Source organism: Macroventuria anomochaeta (genome assembly GCF_010093625.1).
Source record: "Macroventuria anomochaeta strain CBS 525.71 unplaced genomic scaffold BU25scaffold_16, whole genome shotgun sequence".
Taxonomy (NCBI): domain Eukaryota; kingdom Fungi; phylum Ascomycota; class Dothideomycetes; order Pleosporales; family Didymellaceae; genus Macroventuria; species Macroventuria anomochaeta.
Genome location: NW_022985377.1, coordinates 486,390 through 503,572, shown reverse-complemented (window position 1 = coordinate 503,572; position 17,183 = coordinate 486,390). Strand labels below are relative to the sequence as shown.

Genomic DNA, 17,183 nt, shown 5'->3' with positions numbered 1-17,183 from the left:
GTTCATATTACGGTCAAATCAGTCAAACTTTGGTCGTGTAGTCCAGCGTTTGTATTCAATCTAGTCTGATTGTCCTTACCTGACTGTATCAGGGTTGTGGAGCATGTGAACAATAGAAACTGACCAGAAAATAGCTACAAATATCTCGATTCTTACCACGACGCAATCTGCAATCGCTGCAGACCTAAATGCTTTCGACAAAGTAACATGGCTCACTTCGTCCTACCTAATCGCAATGTCGTCCCTTGCGCCTCTCATGGGGCGATTGTCTCAGGTCTTCAGCCCGAGACTTTGCATGTTCATCTCAACCGTGATCATCACTGCAGGGACGCTCGTCGTCGCCACATCGAAAACATTTGAGATGTTTATTGTCGGTCGTGTTATCTCAGGCGCAGGTGCCAGTGGCATCTTCATCGTTGCTAGCATCATCACCATCCAGATGACCAGCCCAGAACGCCGTGGGTTATTCATTGGACTTATCAACACCGGTATGACTGCCGGTGTATCACTTGGCGCTGTCATCGCTGGTGCACTTGAGCCAACGATTGGATGGGTAACGACTTTCTCAATGTTCCCTCAGACAAAGCTGACATTTCCAGAAACCACTGTTTGGTATCCAGTCCCCAATATGTCTCGTTACGGGACTCGGACTCCTTTTGTCAATTCCGGCCAACTACACTTCGAACGGCAATGCTTACGTTCAATACTCCCTTAGGCAGAAACTTGTGCGGATCGACTACTCCGGGGCTCTACTTCTGATCGCTACTATCATCCTGTTCCTTCTTGGTCTGTCAGGTCCAAAGATCCTTCCTGAACCACTCATCCTGTCTGCGTTCGCACTACCATTGTTCGTACTCAACGAGGTATATATCGCAAAGGATCCTGTCATTCCTGTCACAGTCATGAAGTCGCGTGGCACACTGCTCACCTGCTTGGCCGCCGTGGGCTTCATGATGGCAAGATGGGGAGTCCTCTTCTACACGCCAGTTTATGCTCTTGCCGTCCGCAGTTGGGCTCCCGCAGCTGCCGGATCTATCCTCATCCCTACTAACGCCGGCTTTGCGGCTGGCGGTATCCTTGCGGGAGTTTTCCATATCAAACGCGAAGGAAGCTTCTACGCGCACAGCGTTATCGGTATGGCCCTGTGGCCCGTCACCATGGTTGCGATTGCTCTCGTCTCCACACCGACAAGCTCTTGGGCATTGTATATGCTTCTAGTGTTCCTCAACGGTCTCATCACGGGCGCTGCGCTCAACTACACCCTGGTCCATCTCTTGCACTTGACGTTACCCGAGGTTCACCCTGTTATCATCTCGTTGCTCACAACGTTCCGTGGCTTTGCCGGTAGCTTTGGGTCGGCGATCGGAGGCGGCCTCTTTGGACGTGTTCTGTATCGTTCGCTCGTGGATGGATTCGCGGATGCAGGCCTGTCTGACCGTGGTAACCTGGTGAGGAAGTTATTGGGCAGTCCTGCTCTTGTGGGTAAGCTCGAAGGCACCGAGAAGACAGTTGCTGTCGGCGCATACCAGGACGCCATCAAGGCTCTGTTCTACGCGGCCACGGGGCTGGCCATCGTCGTTACGCTGGTCCAAGCTTGTACGGGCTGGACGTCACCCGTGCCAAAGATTGAGCCGGAACCTGAAGAGACCATTGCTGGCGAGGAAGGAATCTACGGAGGAACGTGAATAAAGCTGCACATAGCAGCAGTGTACAACGAGGCAACATCTCTCACTAAGCAGTGTCAGGTACAGCTTACCTGCACCACATGCATCTCCTAGACCGGACCAAGGCGTTAGGAACATAGACATCCATCCTCCATGGACACCACATTGACCGTTTGCGCTTCATTACGCTTTCAGAGCCCCATCCATGGCCCCAAACCAAAGAGTTACACCGTTATGCAGGCAGCCACGTCGCTCACCGTCTTCAAGCAGCCATCCCTGGTCTGGGCCAATTAGTGTCGATTCTCTTTTTCATCTTCATCTTCATCCTCATCATTTGCTCTGCGCACTGCCGTTTAGCTCTTCGCGTCATCGTCGAATGACGTGTCGTCGCTCTCCCATAGCTGCGCACGGGGCTTGTTACTCGCTCCTGCCTTCTATTTAGTTCTCCCATCGAGCTCCCACCTCGCTCTCCGCCCTCCCTCCCCCACCTCAACCCGTAACATCCGCTGAGGCCGTCGAGCTCGAAGAGCTGGTAGTAGCTGTGTTTTTGTGTCCACGCAGCAGCGTTCCCTTACATTCGAATCTGTAAGTGCATCTCGGTGTTCACTGTCCCTTGCTCCTTCCAGCCCTAAGCCCATTTTACCATTGATCCCGCTGAACTGCCCTTCAGTGGCAGGCAGCAGCAGCAATGGTCTAGCACATCTGACAGCAAGACGCACACTCTTGACCTTCTCATCGATGTCCTGGAGGTAATCAAGATGCTTTGCGGCGTCGTACTTCACCTCACTGTCAATCACTCCACTCAGAACTTTGCTAACAACCCCGCTCAGCTCGACGTCTTTCCCGACAACAACAACAACAACAACAACAACAATAACAACAACAACATCAACAACAACAACATCAACAACAACAACATCATCATCATCATCATCATCATTACCACCGGCAGCCATGGGTCACGCTAAGTTGCTCAATCTGCACCCGGGTATGGCTTCCAACCCATACAGGAGCATGAAGGAGCAGGTGCCCCTCAGGACTCTTTGTGAGCTTTGCAACCGCACCATCAACACGCGCGACTGGCCTATGCACAAGAACTCCAAGGCTCACCGCGCCCTTGAGCAAGCCGGGAAGGACAAAGAGAACACCAAGGCCAAAAACAACGGCACTGACAACTGGGGTGGCGAGACTTCCAGCTTCACGCCTGACGGTGAATTCAACCTCGCCTCCGTTGACTCTGGCAACGACGGCTGGGGTGTCTCTGGCAGCTCCGGTAATGATTTCGGTTCCTCGGGTTATGGCAACAAGACTGGCGGTGGTGGAGGTAATCGTGCCTGCTTCGGCTGCGGTGAGATTGGCCACACGAAGCGTGACTGTCCTAAGAGTGGTGCGTCCGGAGATCGAGCGTGTTTCGCATGTGGTGAAGTTGGCCACACGAAGCGCGATTGCCCCAAGGGCGGCTCTGGCGGAGCTGGCCAGGCTTGCTTCAACTGTGGCAACGAGGGGTATGTTATTGTGCTAGAGCTGACGGAATGCTGCTAACTCATTCAGCCACCGCAAGATGGACTGCCCAGAGCCTCTCAAGCCTCGCGCCGGCGGTGGTGGCGGCGGCGGTCGCGCTTGCTTCAACTGTCTCCAGCCAGGCCACAACGTCTCTGAGTGCGCCGAGCCTCGCGTTGAGCGCTGCCGCAACTGCGATGCCGAGGGTCACCACAGCAGGGAGTGTCCCCAGCCCAAGGACTGGAGCCGAATCAAATGTAAGAACTGCTACAAGTACGGTCACGGCGAGAAGCGCTGCCCTGAGCCTGCCGGTGGTGCCGACACCTACGGAGGTTGTTCTGGAGGAGGATGGGACACTGCTGCCGACTCTGGTGCTGCTGCCGCAGGCAGTTGGGACAACGCTGGTGGAGACTCTTCTGCTGCTGTTGGTGGGTGGGGTGGCGACGACGTCGGTGCTGGTGCTCAGGAGACATCCGGCGGCGACTGGGCTGACAAAGCGAACGCTGAGGCTCAGTGGTAGACGATTACGCTCATCCACCAAATCTACTGACAACCTCCTTGGTGCGTCTGAGCCTTGCTCGTCGGGACTGTAGAGCAGAGCAGCTAGGAGGACTTCCACATACGGGACGAACAGGACTTCAACGAAAGGATGGGCGACCGGTAGCTCATGCTTGGATGGGCGCTCTGATGCGATACGACGTTGTTGACTTCGAGTCAACACCGTTAAGCATCAGAGCTGGAGTCACGATCATGTACACTAGGTAAATTCGAGATAACAAATGGTTTGGATCTCATACACCTCACTCTTGCCACGTGACTCCCTCAGTCTCGCTCTTACATGTGTGTTGATTGTGATTATACTCCGTAACATCGTCGGGTTGGTGTGTTTTGAAAACGATGACTCTGTAGCATAATAGGCCTGGAGAATTTTGAACTCGGAAGGTTGATAGTTCTTGGATTTTGGGATGAGCTTGAGGGTTTCGAGGTACTACTAGCTATTTACTAGCTATCTACTAGCTATCTACTCGCTATCTACTCGCTATCTACTAGCTGTCTACTAGGTATCTACAACCAGCTGCTGTGCACTTGTAGTCCGCCACACCTGCCAGATCAGGGAGTGCACGATGTGTGGGGCCGGAAGCCAGATGGCCGAGAGACGAATGATTGGGCGGCACCAGGCTGGGGTCGATCCCAGACGTCTGATCTTGTGCCTGGGACAGCAGGGCCCAAACAACGAGCGCCATACGGCAACAAACCATTTGTAGCGTCTGCACAACGTTCCCCTCATGCCTGGCCTACCAAGGGCGCATAGTGGCATTGTTCCCTTTTGCGCCCTTGCCGGCGGGAACGAGGACTCGACGTGGTGGACCAGAGGCGACCAGTCGTTCACCTGTATTCGCATGCATGTCGGGCGAGCTGCGGATATATCGGCGACGATTGGCCTCATGCGTTACAACGCACTCGCACAGGTTTTGACAGCGAAGAAGGCAACCCATGGCGGTGCAGCGGTGCAGCGGTGCAGCGGTGCGACGGGCGTCCTCAGGCCTCGAGTCACCTCGCCGGTTGAAGCGAGCAAGGCGTGGGTGCTGAGTGGTCGCCGGTTTGGGGACGACCGGGTTGAGCAGCGCATGGTGGACCCTGGTCTAGAAGTGGCAGCCGTGAGGATCTTTGACAGAGTATGGGTTGTCCCTGGACTAAAATGGAGGAGTTGGCGGTGAGCTGTGCGTGTGCTATATCCCGTGGTGTTGCTGCCCCTTTGCCGTTGGGCCCTTCTCAAACGGCTTTCTCCTGCTGCTGCCCTGCTCTTTGGCCAAGGACGGTGTTGTTATTCCTATCGTGCATTCTGCGCTGCGGCTGTGTGCAGACGAATCCTGAGCCGTCTCTTTGTCACAACCTTTGGTTCCCCCGACGTTAATCTCCCAGCAAAACTGGGGCTTTCCTGCAGCCTCGCCGAATTCGCATACCCTCTGGATACTCGGTCTGCAAAAGCGCATCTTCCACGACTCCGCAGGCGGCGAAATTCAAACCGAACCCAGATCTGTGACTCGCTCAGACAGGACGGTCAGCTGGATTACTTCAGTCGCGTCTGACTAGTGAAGGCCGAGCAGCGGCGCAGTTTGACGGTCACGCCTCTCTAGTCAGCAACTTCCCGCAAAGAAGGAGCGAGACAGCACACTTCAGCGCAGCGACGCCTGCTTGCCACACAACCCGCAAACCAAACAACCACAGCTGCGCGACAGAGACTGCGACCTGCGAGCATCCGCAGCAACGAGCGCCCCTCACACATCGCTGCGTACAGCAATCTACAATCACTTTTACTAAGGACTAACTACGACGACCGCGACCATGCATCGCAAAAACCCCATCTCCGTGCTCGTCTACAACCAACTCTTCCCCACGCCCTCGCCCACCGACCCGCCCTCCTTCTCCGCGCACCTCTCCAAGAACCTCGTCGGCGAAGTCCGCATCGAAACCGCCAACTTCTACGGCTCCCTCGACACCATCGAAGCGCGGTATCCCGGCCTGAACTACGCCCACGGCCCGCACCGAAAGCGTCTTGGCCGCTTCCCCCATCACCGACGCCTCTTCGACGCCTTCGACCGCCTGGGCCTGACAGAGAGCGAAATCCAGGGGTTCTGCAGATGGGAAGGCACGCTCTGGGCGCGCGAGCGGTACGAGAGAGACGAGGGCGTGCGCGTCGTTGACACAACGGGCATGGAGATTGGCGAGTGGGTAGACAACCGACACAGCCGGCTCGCAAGCCGGAAGGGAATCAACGTCAAAACGGACATTGACATCGCAATCGAGCGCGTGCCTCCGACTGCTGAGGGCGTGGGCGAGCCGCGACCCAACCACAACGCAGCGGATACAGAGATGGTGGACACAGAGAGCTCTGACAGCGAAGACGACGCACATGACGAGCTCGACGCGAGCGTAGGGTTCGAACTCAATGCGCGGCTGCTGCATGCCGCGGCGCTAAGGGACCAAGGTGCCAATGTCCCTATGGATCCGGAGTGGGAGGCGTATCTGAAAGAGGCGCAGGAGCGCGGCGAGCTGAACATCGATGCGACGCGCGAGGCGCTCAGGACCATGGCGGGCCAGCTCGTGCAGATGGGGCAGCAGGCTGCTGCTGCTGCTGCTGCTGCTGCTGCAAGCACAGAGGCACAGCAACAGGAGCGGGAGCTGGAGCAGGCGCTGAGACATCCTGCTGCGCCGGCTTAGGCGGCCTTTACGTTGAGGACGGATGAGTTGGAGGGAGCTTGGTCGTCAGATGCGGATTCTGGGTTTGAGGATCTCCCGGATCCCACTGCCTCGGATTCTCCGACAGCCATCTCGCCTACGTGGGAGGAGGTGGATGCGCCGTCCGAGCCACAGCCTGGCATCTTCGAGTCACCACCCGGGTCACCGACATCCATCTTCCTTGGTTCACTGTCGCTTTTTACACATTCCTAGGTTTGCTTTGGCGAGTTCAGAGAGACGGTGCATGCATAGCTGGCGTTTCTGCATAGAGGCGTTTGGGATCATTGCGTGCGAAAGAGCTGGATTGGATACCCCGGTTTTAGGCTGGGCTGGCTTTGGGTAATGCACGGCGTTTGCATCTGTACATAGATTTCTGGGGTTTTAGGTATCGTGGGACTGATAGGCGATGGCTGAGAGTCACGATTGCATGGCAGGCACACAGTCATAATAATCGAGCATGAACTTTGTGGATCTTGTCATTTCTTGCGTTATCTCATGTCTTCATAGTACGGGGCTCGTCACGAGTCAGGAGACACCGCTGCTGATGTCTTTCTATAGCCGTGTCCTGGCTGACTTGACCGGTCGAGAGCGGGTGTGGCTGCCTTGGTGGGCCTTCGGATAGCCTCTTCTTCGTGTCTGGGGTCTTCAAACATCACTAGCGTTTCTCCCTTCCTTCATCCCAACCGCCTCCCTTCATCCCAACCGCCTCCCCGCACCTCCAAATCCAAACCCTCCAGCGCCCCTCTTCGCGCCCCGCGTCACCCTGCCACTGCCACTGCCACTGCCACTGCCACCGTCCTGATCGATGTCCATGGCATCCTCATCACCGTACCCCCCGCGAAGCTCCGGACCCCGCTTCCCTGTGCTCTTATCGTCACTCGTCTGCGCCTCAATTGCCCTCTCCTTCTTCCGCCTCAGCTTCTCGCGCTCCACCGCATCCCTCTTCACCTTCTCGACCTGCGCCTCCAGATCTGACAGTGCCGCGTCACACCGCTGGCTCCACGTCTGCAGCGTCGATTGCAGCGCGGGAAGCGAACCGGGCGCCAGGTCCCGCAGCGGTGCGATGGATGTCACAGAGACGAGCGAGTGTGCGGGGTCGAGGGTGGCTGTCAGAAGTCCGGCATAGATGGCGGTTGTGACGAGCTCTTCCAGCGCGCGGGGTGTGGGCAGGTCGAGCGCGGTGAGGAGGTGTGCGTAGGTGAGGGTGGCGTGCGAGCGGGAGAGGGGGAGGAGGGAGAGGAGGAGCAGTTTTTGGTGTTGTTGGGCTGAGAGCTTGGGCAGCTCAGAACGTGCTGGTAGCTGTTAGTGGTGTGGATGCTGGTGGTGGGTAGCGCGACGCACACTTGCAGTCTTCCCATGTCCCCCAGGCGAAGATCTCGAGTAGGGTCAGGTATGGCGCGTATTCTTGTGAGCTTCGCAGATTCTGGATGTTTGGTGTCTGCAGCAGCTCGGCGAAGACGTAGGTGTTTGGTGCACTTGTTGCCTGCACGACCAGGTCCGAGGCGGCGCGCGGTGATGTTGCGGATTTGCTGAGGGCGAGGAAGGGCTCGAGCGCGTTGAGCGCTTTTGTTTGCTCCATCTTGGCTTGCGGTAGCTGGGAGGGAGGGAGTCAACGGTGCTAGTGGAGCTTCAACTGCCGCCACGGTGAGCTTGTGGTGTTGATATCGCAGGCAGCTATGGCGCTTGGCGTGGAAGCGGCGCTGCCCCACTTTGGCTGCCCCACGATATGGCGCGCTAGTCGACCCAGATGCAACTCGCTGTGCAAGGCCGTGTCTTTGTTCTCCGTTCCTGAACATCAGAGTCTGTCGCGGAAGCCGGCGAGGATCATGCGTCACGCGCTGTGCCTTGTGCCTGAGGCTGCCCGGAACCTGAAACGTTGATGTTTTGCGAGAGATGGGAAAACAGCAGGTCCACACTGCACCAGGAATCTCTGAGGACTAGGGATCTCCGAGGTCTACAATCCCTGAGGTCTACAATCCCTGAGGTCTACAATCCCTGAGGTCTACAATCCCTGAGGTCTACAATCCCTGAGGTCTACAATCCCTGAGGTCTACAATCTCTGAGGTCTACAATCTCTGAGGCCCACGATCTCTGAGGTCCACGGTCCAACGTTCCCGTCAGCCTTGTTCGTGTCCCACGCTCTGCGTGTTCTTGCTTGGTCGCGCCAGCATCTAGCCATGGCTCCACGCTGTTCTCACGAGCACGACAAGCGCGCTCTGCCGTCCAAACACTGGCTCGAATCAGCTGGCATGCGCGCTCTCTCGCTTGCGATGCCATGGTCGGAAATACCTGAGGCTGCGCTCGTCTCAGCTTGGCATCGTCTGAGCCGTTCGAGGACCATTCCGTTTCAGCACGCCCAGAGCACGAAGCTATCTTCTGGAGCGCGGCGGTGGCGGTATAAGCAGGGCAGCGAACATCTACCTGAGCGCCTGTTCTGCACCTCTCCCCCATCCCAACGCTCTCAATAACACTTGCGGTCTGTCTGACTTTGGTTGACGGCGTGACACTGCAGACGCACCTCCGCCCGCGGCGTTCCATTCATAGCAGCCCAATCAATCGGTTACGGGGGGTCCCTGTCGTGTCCCCACCCTGCCGGCCCGCCAGCGTGGTGCTTCAGTCAGCGCCCGGAACTGCGCCCTCTGTCCAGCGACACATTGTTCTATCTCGCCATCTGGCAATACTGAAGCTGGTCTTCTGCTGCTCTTCTGCTGCTCTTCTGCTGCTCTTCTGCTGTTGGCGCCCGCGCATCCTTTCTCTGCTTCGTCGCCGGCCCCCTGCAACGCTCCCCCTTCGTGTGTCGCAATAAAACCAGCCGGTCTGCTCGTTTTCCGCCGACTCCGCCTCGTACGAGCACCCGCAACCAACCCGCGCCGCGCTGACGGTTCGACTTGCGTACGCCCGTAGGGCCCACGAGAACACGAGAAGCGGATTCATACAGCGCGAGACGCTTCACACACATACACCCGCCATGGCTTCCACGAACGGCGCCACGGCGCACATGGCGACGACGACGCTGAAGGTCGAGGGCATGACATGCGGCGCGTGCACCTCTGCCATCGAGTCGGGCTTCCAGGGCGTGGCAGGAGTAGGGAATGTGTCTATCAGTCTGGTCATGGAGCGCGCCGTCATCTCACATGACCCGGAGCTGATCACTGCCGAAGGCGTCAAGGAGATCATTGAAGACAGGGGCTTCGACGCCGAGGTGTTGTCAACGGACCTGCCAGTCACGCACACGACCGACGACCACTTCCTGAGCGACTCGGAGGATGAAGAGGACGGCTTGCTGGCAAACGATGGCTGGTCGACAACCACGCTCTCGGTCGGAGGCATGACATGCGGTGCCTGCACCTCTGCGGTAGAGGGCGCGTTCAAGGACGTGTCCGGGATCAAGTCTTTCAGCATATCGCTGCTCTCAGAACGAGCCGTCATCGAGCACTGGACCAAGATCATCACACCGGACCAGCTGGCGGAAGCAATAGAAGACGTTGGGTTTGACGCAAAGGTGCTGGAAACCGTTGCCGACACGCCTGCGCCGAAGAAGGGCAAGAGCGCGAAGAAGCAGAGGACAATGACTACCACAGTGGCCGTCGAGGGCATGACTTGTGGTGCTTGCACTTCTGCCATCGAGAACGGCTTCAAGGACGTGCCTGGCGTGTACCAGTTCAACATCAGCTTACTCGCAAATCGCGCGGTGCTCGTGCACAATCCTTCAAAGCTCAGCGCTGAACAGATTGCGGAGACTATCGAGGACTGCGGTTTTGACGCTACCATTTTGTCGTCAGAAGATGCAAGCTTGCACCAGTCCTCGTCAAGCAATGCGCCCATCCACCTCAAGATCTACGGCCTTCCAGACATGGAAGCTGCGCAGGAACTAGAGGGCTTGCTCAGGAATCGATCCGGCATCACCTCGGCACAGGTCAACTTTGCAACCTCAAGAGTCATCGTCAAGCGCGAGCCTCAGGTCATTGGGCTGCGGGCCGTCGTCGAAGCCATCGAAGCGGCAGGCTACAACGCGTTGGTCTCAGACTCCGATGACAACAACGCCCAGCTCGAGTCCCTCGCAAAGACAAAAGAGATCCAAGAGTGGAGACGAGCGGTAGTCTTCTCAGCTTGGTTCGCCCTCCCAGTCTTCCTTACCAGCATGATCTTCCCCATGTTTTTGCCCTTCCTCGACTATGGCAAGATCAGAATCATACCTGGTCTCTACCTTGGCGACGTTGTCTGCCTCGCTTTCACCATCCCAGTGCAGTTCGGCATCGGCAAGCGCTTCTACCTCTCCGCATACAAGTCTCTCAGCCACGGATCTCCGACTATGGATGTGCTGGTTGTTTTGGGTACCTCTGCAGCCTTCTTCTTCAGCGTTGCCTCGATGCTTGTTTCGATCTTCGTGTCTCCTCACACGAAGCCTACGACTCTGTTCGACACTAGCACTATGCTGTTCACTTTCATCAGCTTGGGTCGTTTCCTCGAGAACCAGGCAAAGGGCCAGACCTCCAAGGCACTGTCGAGGCTGATGTCTCTTGCACCCTCCATGGCTACCATTTACGCTGACCCGATCGCTGCCGCGAAAGCTGCAGAGGGCTGGGACGCCGTGGACGAGAAAGATGGCCGCCCTTCAATGGACGTCAACGCTGCTGAGGAACGGGTAATTGCTACGGAGCTCATCGAGGTGGGCGACGTGGTCATCCTGCGCCCTGGTGATAAGATCCCCGCCGATGGTACCGTTACGCGTGGCGAGTCCCATATTGACGAGAGCATGGTCACCGGTGAGGCTATGCCTATCCTCAAGAAGAAGGGGGCGCTCCTCATGGCTGGTACTGTCAACGGTGCCGCCCGCATGGAATTCGTTGTCACCCGTGCTGGTCGGGACACCCAGCTCAGTCAGATCGTTCGACTGGTGCAGGAGGCTCAGACCAGCCGTGCACCGATTCAACGCCTCGCAGATACCGTCGCCGGATACTTCGTTCCCATCATCATCACGCTCGGCCTTGCTACATTTGTTGCCTGGATGGTCCTCAGCCATATCCTCCCCTACCCTCCTAAAGTCTTCCTCAACCATGCTAGCGGTGGCAAGGTCATGGTCTGCGTTAAGCTTTGTATCGCTGTTATCGTCTTCGCCTGTCCTTGTGCCCTCGGTCTCGCAACTCCTACCGCCGTCATGGTCGGCACCGGTGTGGGCGCAGAGCAAGGTATCTTGGTCAAGGGTGGCGCTGCTCTGGAAACGGCTACCAAAATCAACCACATTGTCTTCGACAAGACCGGCACACTCACCGTCGGCAAGATGAGCGTCTCCAAGGCTGAGATTCAAGGCGAGTGGGCCAGCAAGAAGAATCTTTGGTGGACACTCATTGGTCTGGCCGAGATGGGCTCTGAACACCCTATCGCCAAGGCCATCGTCCGTTCCGCGAAGGAACATCTCCGCCTCGGCCCTGATGGCATCCTTGACGGTGCTGTAGGCGACTTCGAAGCCGTGGTAGGTAAAGGTATCACCGCCAACGTCGAAGCCGCCGTCTCCGGTCCCCGCACACGCTACAAGGTCCTCATCGGCAACGCAACCTTCCTCCTCTCCAACGGCGTCAATGTACCCGACCTCGTCGACGAACCCTTGACCCCTAACCCCAACGCCCGTAACCCGCAATCCCGCTCTGCCGGTATCACGACCATCCACACCGCCATCGGCACAACCTACACCGGCGCCCTCAGCCTCTCCGACACTATCAAGCCCTCCGCACGCGCCGTTGTGCTCGCCCTCCAACGCCTTGGCATCACATCCTCCATCGTCACCGGCGACACTTCCGCCTCCGCACTCGTCGTCGCAGCAGCAGTCGGCATCGACACCGCCTCCGTGCACGCCTCCGCCACTCCCTCTGACAAAAAGGCCATCGTCGCAGACATGCAATCGCGCGGCTTCTGCGTGGGCATGGTCGGCGATGGCATCAACGACTCGCCCGCCCTCGCATCCGCAGACATCGGCATCGCGCTGTCCACCGGCACAGACGTGGCCATGGAAGCCGCCTCCATCGTGCTCATGTCCAACACGGATCTGCTCGCTATCCCCGCGAGTTTGTGTCTCAGCCGCGCGATCTTCTTGAGGATCAAGCTGAATCTTGCCTGGGCGTGCATGTACAATTTCGTCGGCCTGCCGTTTGCAATGGGTTTCTTCCTTCCCTGGGGGCTGAGCTTGCATCCTATGGCTGCTGGCGCGGCGATGGCGTGCTCCTCTGTCTCTGTCGTGCTGTCTTCTTTGCATCTCAAGTTCTGGCATCGCCCCAGCTGGATGAAGGTCTACCTCCTTGACCCTGGCGCGGAATTGCCAGAGGAGGAGAAGGAGAAGAAGGAGGAGGAGATGCAGCGAGGTGGCGTGTTCAGCGTTGCGAGAGACTGGGTCACTGATAGCTGGGCTGCGTGGAGGAGGAACAAGGAGGAGGCGAGGTATGTGCCGTTGCAGGATATGGGTGAGCGTTGAGGGAGAAGGCGTTTTTGAAGGATGTTGTTAGATTTTTTTTTGTTTGTTGGTTAGATGCCACCTCTGTCGAGTATTTCCTTGTTGTGTTTGGAGTAGTATTTTTGGGTCGTTGTATATATACCTAGACTCAATCTATCACGATGACATTCCGACCTAGCAGCTGCTCAATCCCTGTTGCACTCTGGCACAAGGTATCAGGGTGTCGACGCAAGACACGCTTAGAATGGGTCGCTGGAGCTATATCACTACCACAACCAACGTACACACTGCATAAGGAAACGATATGAAATAACTCAATTGAGACAATGGAACACCAAATCCCATGTCGCCTGGTCACTCGTTGCGCACCCTTTTCGATTGCATCGTAAAAGCTTCCACCCGGCGTAGCGGACGCTGCGGCTCATGTTCAGCAATCGGTGTCCTTGGTGGAGACCACATGCATTTCTTCCCCTTCAGTGTGTCTTCGTTGGCATCGCAGCACTCGAAGTAGTCCTTGCCGTCTCCTCTCAGGTTTGCTTCCGGTAGGATTGACGGTAAGCTCGAGACTGCTGGAAGATCTGGATGCGAGTCTTGTGTGGTCGGCGAAGCGTATGACAAGACGCTGTTAGGCGTAGAGTTCGCTGATATGTCTGATGCACTCTGATAGGCGCTGTCGAGAGCCAATGTGTCCTCCACGTCTTTAGGTATGATGGTTGGCGAGAGCGGTTTGTTGGGCTGCGAATATAGTTGGTAGCCCTGTTGCCCTTCAGTGCGTGGCTTGCGCTGAAGATTGTTGATCAGAGAGCCAGACCGGCCAAATATCACGGCACCTTGATCGGCGTTACGTCGCGGAACGACCTTGCCGATAGAGTTCAGCGGAAGGTCCTGCTGCAGACGATCGCACTTGCAGCTTTTGCGGTCCGCACAGACGGCGAATAAGTGAGAAGCACACTGATACCACTGCAACTTGGATGTTGTGAGATAATTCCAATCGACTCGACAGCCAGCAACATCGTACAGGTCTTTGACGGTTGTCGTGCTTGTCGCCATGCAGTCTCGTCCTTCGGGTAGTCTTTGCCATGTGGAGCATATGTTGCTTTTTTCTCGCCATCCGCAGGGAGGATCAAGTCTCCAAAGCCGTCTTCCGTAAGGCCAGTGCATCGATGTCGCGGATCAGTGACGGCCCAGCCGCCGTTTGATTTCAATAGATCCCTTGCCTTGAGCTTGAATGGCGAACGATCCTGGACTACAGCCTTGAACTCAAATCCCGTCAGATGTTCACGCATGTTGCTTCTGAGTGGTGCCCCTTGAGCATTCCTTTGCCTGCTCACGTTCTGGTAGATGAGACGTTCCAATAGCGACAGAGCGTAAACAACTCGTTCTTGAAAGTGCATTCGTCGTCGTCCGGAAGACGGATGTCTTCTCTGCGGCTGAGACAACCCTATCGTATGTTCCAACACGCTGGAAATGGGATTTGCCATCTTTGGCGCCGAGACTGAAGTCCAAAGCTGCCATGCCAAACTGCTGAAATCCTAGCTGGCCACCAGCAAATCGAAGACCGGCGCTGGCTTCTTCACTGCGCGAGTAGCCGATGTTCGCGTAATCTGCCAAATTGGATCCAAGTCGTGACGTTGCTACCAAACACCATCCCAATATAGCACGCGTATGTTGCAGATCGTCCAAGCCAATTTCCTTAAGCGGTGCTCGTGTCGCACATTGTCGCAAAGCTTCCTCGTAGGTCAGTTGACTTCCATGATCCTTGCTTGAGATGGCATGCCATTGTACTCGATCTCCGACCTTTCGCACAGGAACAAACATGTGAGAAAAGCCTTTCATGACCAACCCTCCGTCGTATTTTACTGCGTGTCGAACACCGCCAATCTCTACGAGAAGATCTAAAGATATTTCTAGACCTTTCATAGCTGAATCTTCCTCAATTTTTCCTTTCTTAGATCCCTCTTCCTTAAGTTCCTCTTTCTCTTGTTTTTCACCGTCGACTCCCGCAGCAGGGTATCGATGATTTTTGCGACTGGGGATCGGAGAACTCTTGTGCAATGACTGCTACTTTGAAAAGAGGCAACCAGCATGAGTGTTCAGTCTTTGGTAGCGGTACATGCTGAGCTGAGATCTCAAATACTGGCACTGGACTGTTGGGATCGTGCCGCTTGTCAAAGGTGGAATCTGCGTAAGCCAGTTGCTCACCAAAAGCGATGTACTCAGTGCGCAGACGCTCCAAGCAATCTGTTCTGCCAGCTGTGCAAGTATTCACAGCTTAGATGCTTCGACCGCGAATCGTAATCTGCGTCTAGTTGCACCATGTACGGGGCAACATGGCTTAGTATGACAGGAATGGTCTGTTGATTTGGCGCGAATGGATACCAGTAAAAAGCCCGTATGCAGTTCGCTACTCGTACCTCGAGCTTCCTCGTGAGCAAGCTCAAAGTCGTCTGGGATATTCCCAGTTTTGTTAGCTCGAGGAACAAGAAAGGTCCACACACCGGCGTACCGATTCCTTTGAAGTCGTCAAAGTCACGAGCGACTACTAATTTGTCTGTGAGATTAAGGTGGTCCAGCAGCTGTAAAAAAGTATCCACCGGTAATCGGCCAGACTTTCTGGATGTACTCGCGGCACGTAGTGGCTTGAGAACTCAACACAGAACCTGTGAGCACCACGACGGAGCCTATTGGCGGCACCTGACTCTCGAATTGGGATCGAATGAAATCGACCAAGGTCCAAAGTGTATCGAATTGAGCTCGGTATTGTTCAACCCCTTCAGACGTCAAGCTGACCATTAGCTGCTCACGGATATTCCTCAGGATTGGGGTATGATCGTAAGCCAATCCTTTTTCCTGAGAAGAGAGGAGCATCCGGAATTCTTCAGTAGCCGTCAGGTCAGCCAGGGCTTTGCGAAGCTCGTTCTGTTAAGGGTCAGGCCGCACAAGTGGCCAAGAATTGGCTTCTTGCGAGGAATTTAGGTTTGCCTCAGTACAGATATGTCGCGCGACTTTGTCCATTCAATCGTGAACTAAATGTGCCATCTTAATCTCTGTCACCCCATTTGACCAAGTTCGTAGGCTATTCAAACCAGCTGCAAATCTTGCTTGCTGTTAGCGAACGCCTGCAAGTACTTTTCTACGCGTCTGCCAGGTCAGAGCATAATCAACCAGCCGCCGAATACCATGCTGATCGAGGATACTTCGGCCGAATTCTATGCTGAAGACTGAGATAAGAGTACGAGCAGCACTATTTGGGTGTGAGGAGCCTTGCATGTTTGTCTTCTGCGAAAGCTCCCCTAATCTTTGGCGTTTGAGAGGCCTAGCCTCGGTTGATTCTGGCATAAGCCAACAAGTGTCGTGTAGCGTGCCAGAATTATAATACAGTGGAGATGGAACCTTGCTGCTGTCTGTAAGCAGAGTCGCAAAATTGAGGGAGAAGATTCGGGACGTTGAGCACCAGCCCTGCTCGTCACAGAGCGCCTGGGGGTATTCGAGGATCCCTGGCAGTCCTTCTGGAAGAGACAGATCAAACTAGTGTGGTGCAGAAGTACCGTCACCAGCAAGGCGCGAAGACGAATCGGGCCATTGCTGGTCGTGGATCCTCGCTGCAGACAGTGATGACGCTTCTTTTGATAGTCTCTCTGCTTCAGAGTTGCAAGCCATATCCGCCACGCTTCGAGGTGACTCGGACTGGCGGATGCTGTGTGCGTCGTCCATGGCGGCTTCAGGCGTCGGCGTCTGATAAGTTGGGTACACAATAGCCGAACGGATGATCCTCGAGGATGAGATGAAGGTAAGAAGTGCAACGAGGTTTTAAACATGCAGCAAGTCCCGTGACATTCAGCCTTGCTCCGTCACAGCGGAGAGCAACGTGATTTGCGTCACCATGCAGACCTATACAATCGACAAGTCGCGCATCTTCATGCACATAGTCTCGAGTCCTGCACAGCTTAGAAAATTGCTCGTAATCAGGACTTTACGCACCTGACGCTGAACACAGATGACGCACCGCTCTCGAGCCTGTTTGTGTTGTCAAGTATATTGTGTCGGAGCTCGATCGCGCGTGTTCTCGGATGGAGACGGACAAGTAAATCATTCCGACAAGGAGTTGGTGATATCTGTGATCATGTTGGGCGCGGGTAAAAGCAACGCCGTGGCTGCTACCTACGCTACTACCTCACAATACAGCGCAGGCTGCGCTGGGAATCATCTGGGAAGCATAAGAGGGCCCAAGGATAACTTTTTACTCTACAGCAACGCTGGAATGTAGATTAGAGGTTGTCGTATCTTCGAAGCCATGATTCGTTATTATCACGCAATCGAGGACTGGATGGGCG

The 17,183-nt window shown here is 55.8% G+C and overlaps 9 protein-coding genes across 9 annotated transcripts; 4 read left to right on the top strand and 5 right to left on the bottom strand.

The window, feature by feature from the left end:
• Positions 1-235: 235 nt before the first annotated feature.
• Positions 236-1,685, top strand: BU25DRAFT_340969 (MFS general substrate transporter; the record flags this gene model as incomplete). Its single annotated transcript, XM_033702836.1, has 2 exons — positions 236-553; positions 600-1,685. 2 exons carry the CDS (start codon positions 236-238, stop codon positions 1,683-1,685), a joined length of 1,404 nt encoding a protein of 467 aa, XP_033561857.1.
• Positions 1,686-2,618: 933 nt separating this feature from the next.
• BU25DRAFT_341387 (uncharacterized protein) lies at positions 2,619-3,684 on the top strand (the record flags this gene model as incomplete). Its single annotated transcript, XM_033702864.1, has 4 exons — positions 2,619-2,921; positions 2,973-3,169; positions 3,216-3,475; positions 3,512-3,684. The coding sequence occupies 4 exons, from the start codon at positions 2,619-2,621 to the stop codon at positions 3,682-3,684; spliced, it is 933 nt and encodes a 310-aa protein (XP_033561856.1).
• A 1,826-nt stretch (positions 3,685-5,510) lies between these two features.
• Positions 5,511-6,386, top strand: BU25DRAFT_341325 (uncharacterized protein; the record flags this gene model as incomplete). Its single annotated transcript, XM_033702860.1, has 1 exon — positions 5,511-6,386. One exon carries the CDS (start codon positions 5,511-5,513, stop codon positions 6,384-6,386), a length of 876 nt encoding a protein of 291 aa, XP_033561855.1.
• A 711-nt stretch (positions 6,387-7,097) lies between these two features.
• Positions 7,098-8,042, bottom strand: BU25DRAFT_392894 (uncharacterized protein; the record flags this gene model as incomplete). Its single annotated transcript, XM_033704674.1, has 2 exons — positions 7,746-8,042; positions 7,098-7,696 (listed from the first exon to the last, which is right to left on the bottom strand). Exons 1-2 carry the CDS (start codon positions 7,981-7,983, stop codon positions 7,098-7,100), a joined length of 837 nt encoding a protein of 278 aa, XP_033561854.1. The 5' UTR covers positions 7,984-8,042.
• A 168-nt stretch (positions 8,043-8,210) lies between these two features.
• BU25DRAFT_57461 (uncharacterized protein) lies at positions 8,211-9,157 on the bottom strand. Its single transcript, XM_033711924.1, has one exon. The coding sequence runs from the start codon at positions 8,940-8,942 to the stop codon at positions 8,439-8,441; it is 504 nt and encodes a 167-aa protein (XP_033561853.1). The 5' UTR covers positions 8,943-9,157; the 3' UTR covers positions 8,211-8,438.
• BU25DRAFT_57460 (heavy metal translocatin) lies at positions 9,158-13,055 on the top strand. Its single transcript, XM_033711923.1, has one exon. It carries the CDS (start codon positions 9,373-9,375, stop codon positions 12,868-12,870), a length of 3,498 nt encoding a protein of 1,165 aa, XP_033561852.1. The 5' UTR covers positions 9,158-9,372; the 3' UTR covers positions 12,871-13,055.
• A 148-nt stretch (positions 13,056-13,203) lies between these two features.
• Positions 13,204-13,899, bottom strand: BU25DRAFT_458543 (uncharacterized protein; the record flags this gene model as incomplete). Its single annotated transcript, XM_033710217.1, has 1 exon — positions 13,204-13,899. One exon carries the CDS (start codon positions 13,897-13,899, stop codon positions 13,204-13,206), a length of 696 nt encoding a protein of 231 aa, XP_033561851.1.
• A 203-nt stretch (positions 13,900-14,102) lies between these two features.
• BU25DRAFT_57452 (uncharacterized protein) lies at positions 14,103-15,006 on the bottom strand. Its single transcript, XM_033711921.1, has one exon. The coding sequence runs from the start codon at positions 14,767-14,769 to the stop codon at positions 14,128-14,130; it is 642 nt and encodes a 213-aa protein (XP_033561850.1). The 5' UTR covers positions 14,770-15,006; the 3' UTR covers positions 14,103-14,127.
• An 840-nt stretch (positions 15,007-15,846) lies between these two features.
• BU25DRAFT_57456 (uncharacterized protein) lies at positions 15,847-16,808 on the bottom strand. The gene has a single exon (XM_033711922.1). It carries the CDS (start codon positions 16,665-16,667, stop codon positions 16,143-16,145), a length of 525 nt encoding a protein of 174 aa, XP_033561849.1. The 5' UTR covers positions 16,668-16,808; the 3' UTR covers positions 15,847-16,142.
• Positions 16,809-17,183: the final 375 nt, after the last annotated feature.

Bases quoted from the DNA above. Each gene is read 5' to 3' on its own strand.
- BU25DRAFT_57461 (XM_033711924.1), bottom strand. From the start codon at position 8,942: ATGGAACGCCGCGGGCGGAGGTGCGTCTGCAGTGTCACGCCGTCAACC.
- BU25DRAFT_57460 (XM_033711923.1), top strand. From the start codon at position 9,373: ATGGCTTCCACGAACGGCGCCACGGCGCACATGGCGACGACGACGCTG.
- BU25DRAFT_57452 (XM_033711921.1), bottom strand. From the start codon at position 14,769: ATGAAAGGTCTAGAAATATCTTTAGATCTTCTCGTAGAGATTGGCGGT.
- BU25DRAFT_57456 (XM_033711922.1), bottom strand. From the start codon at position 16,667: ATGTTTAAAACCTCGTTGCACTTCTTACCTTCATCTCATCCTCGAGGA.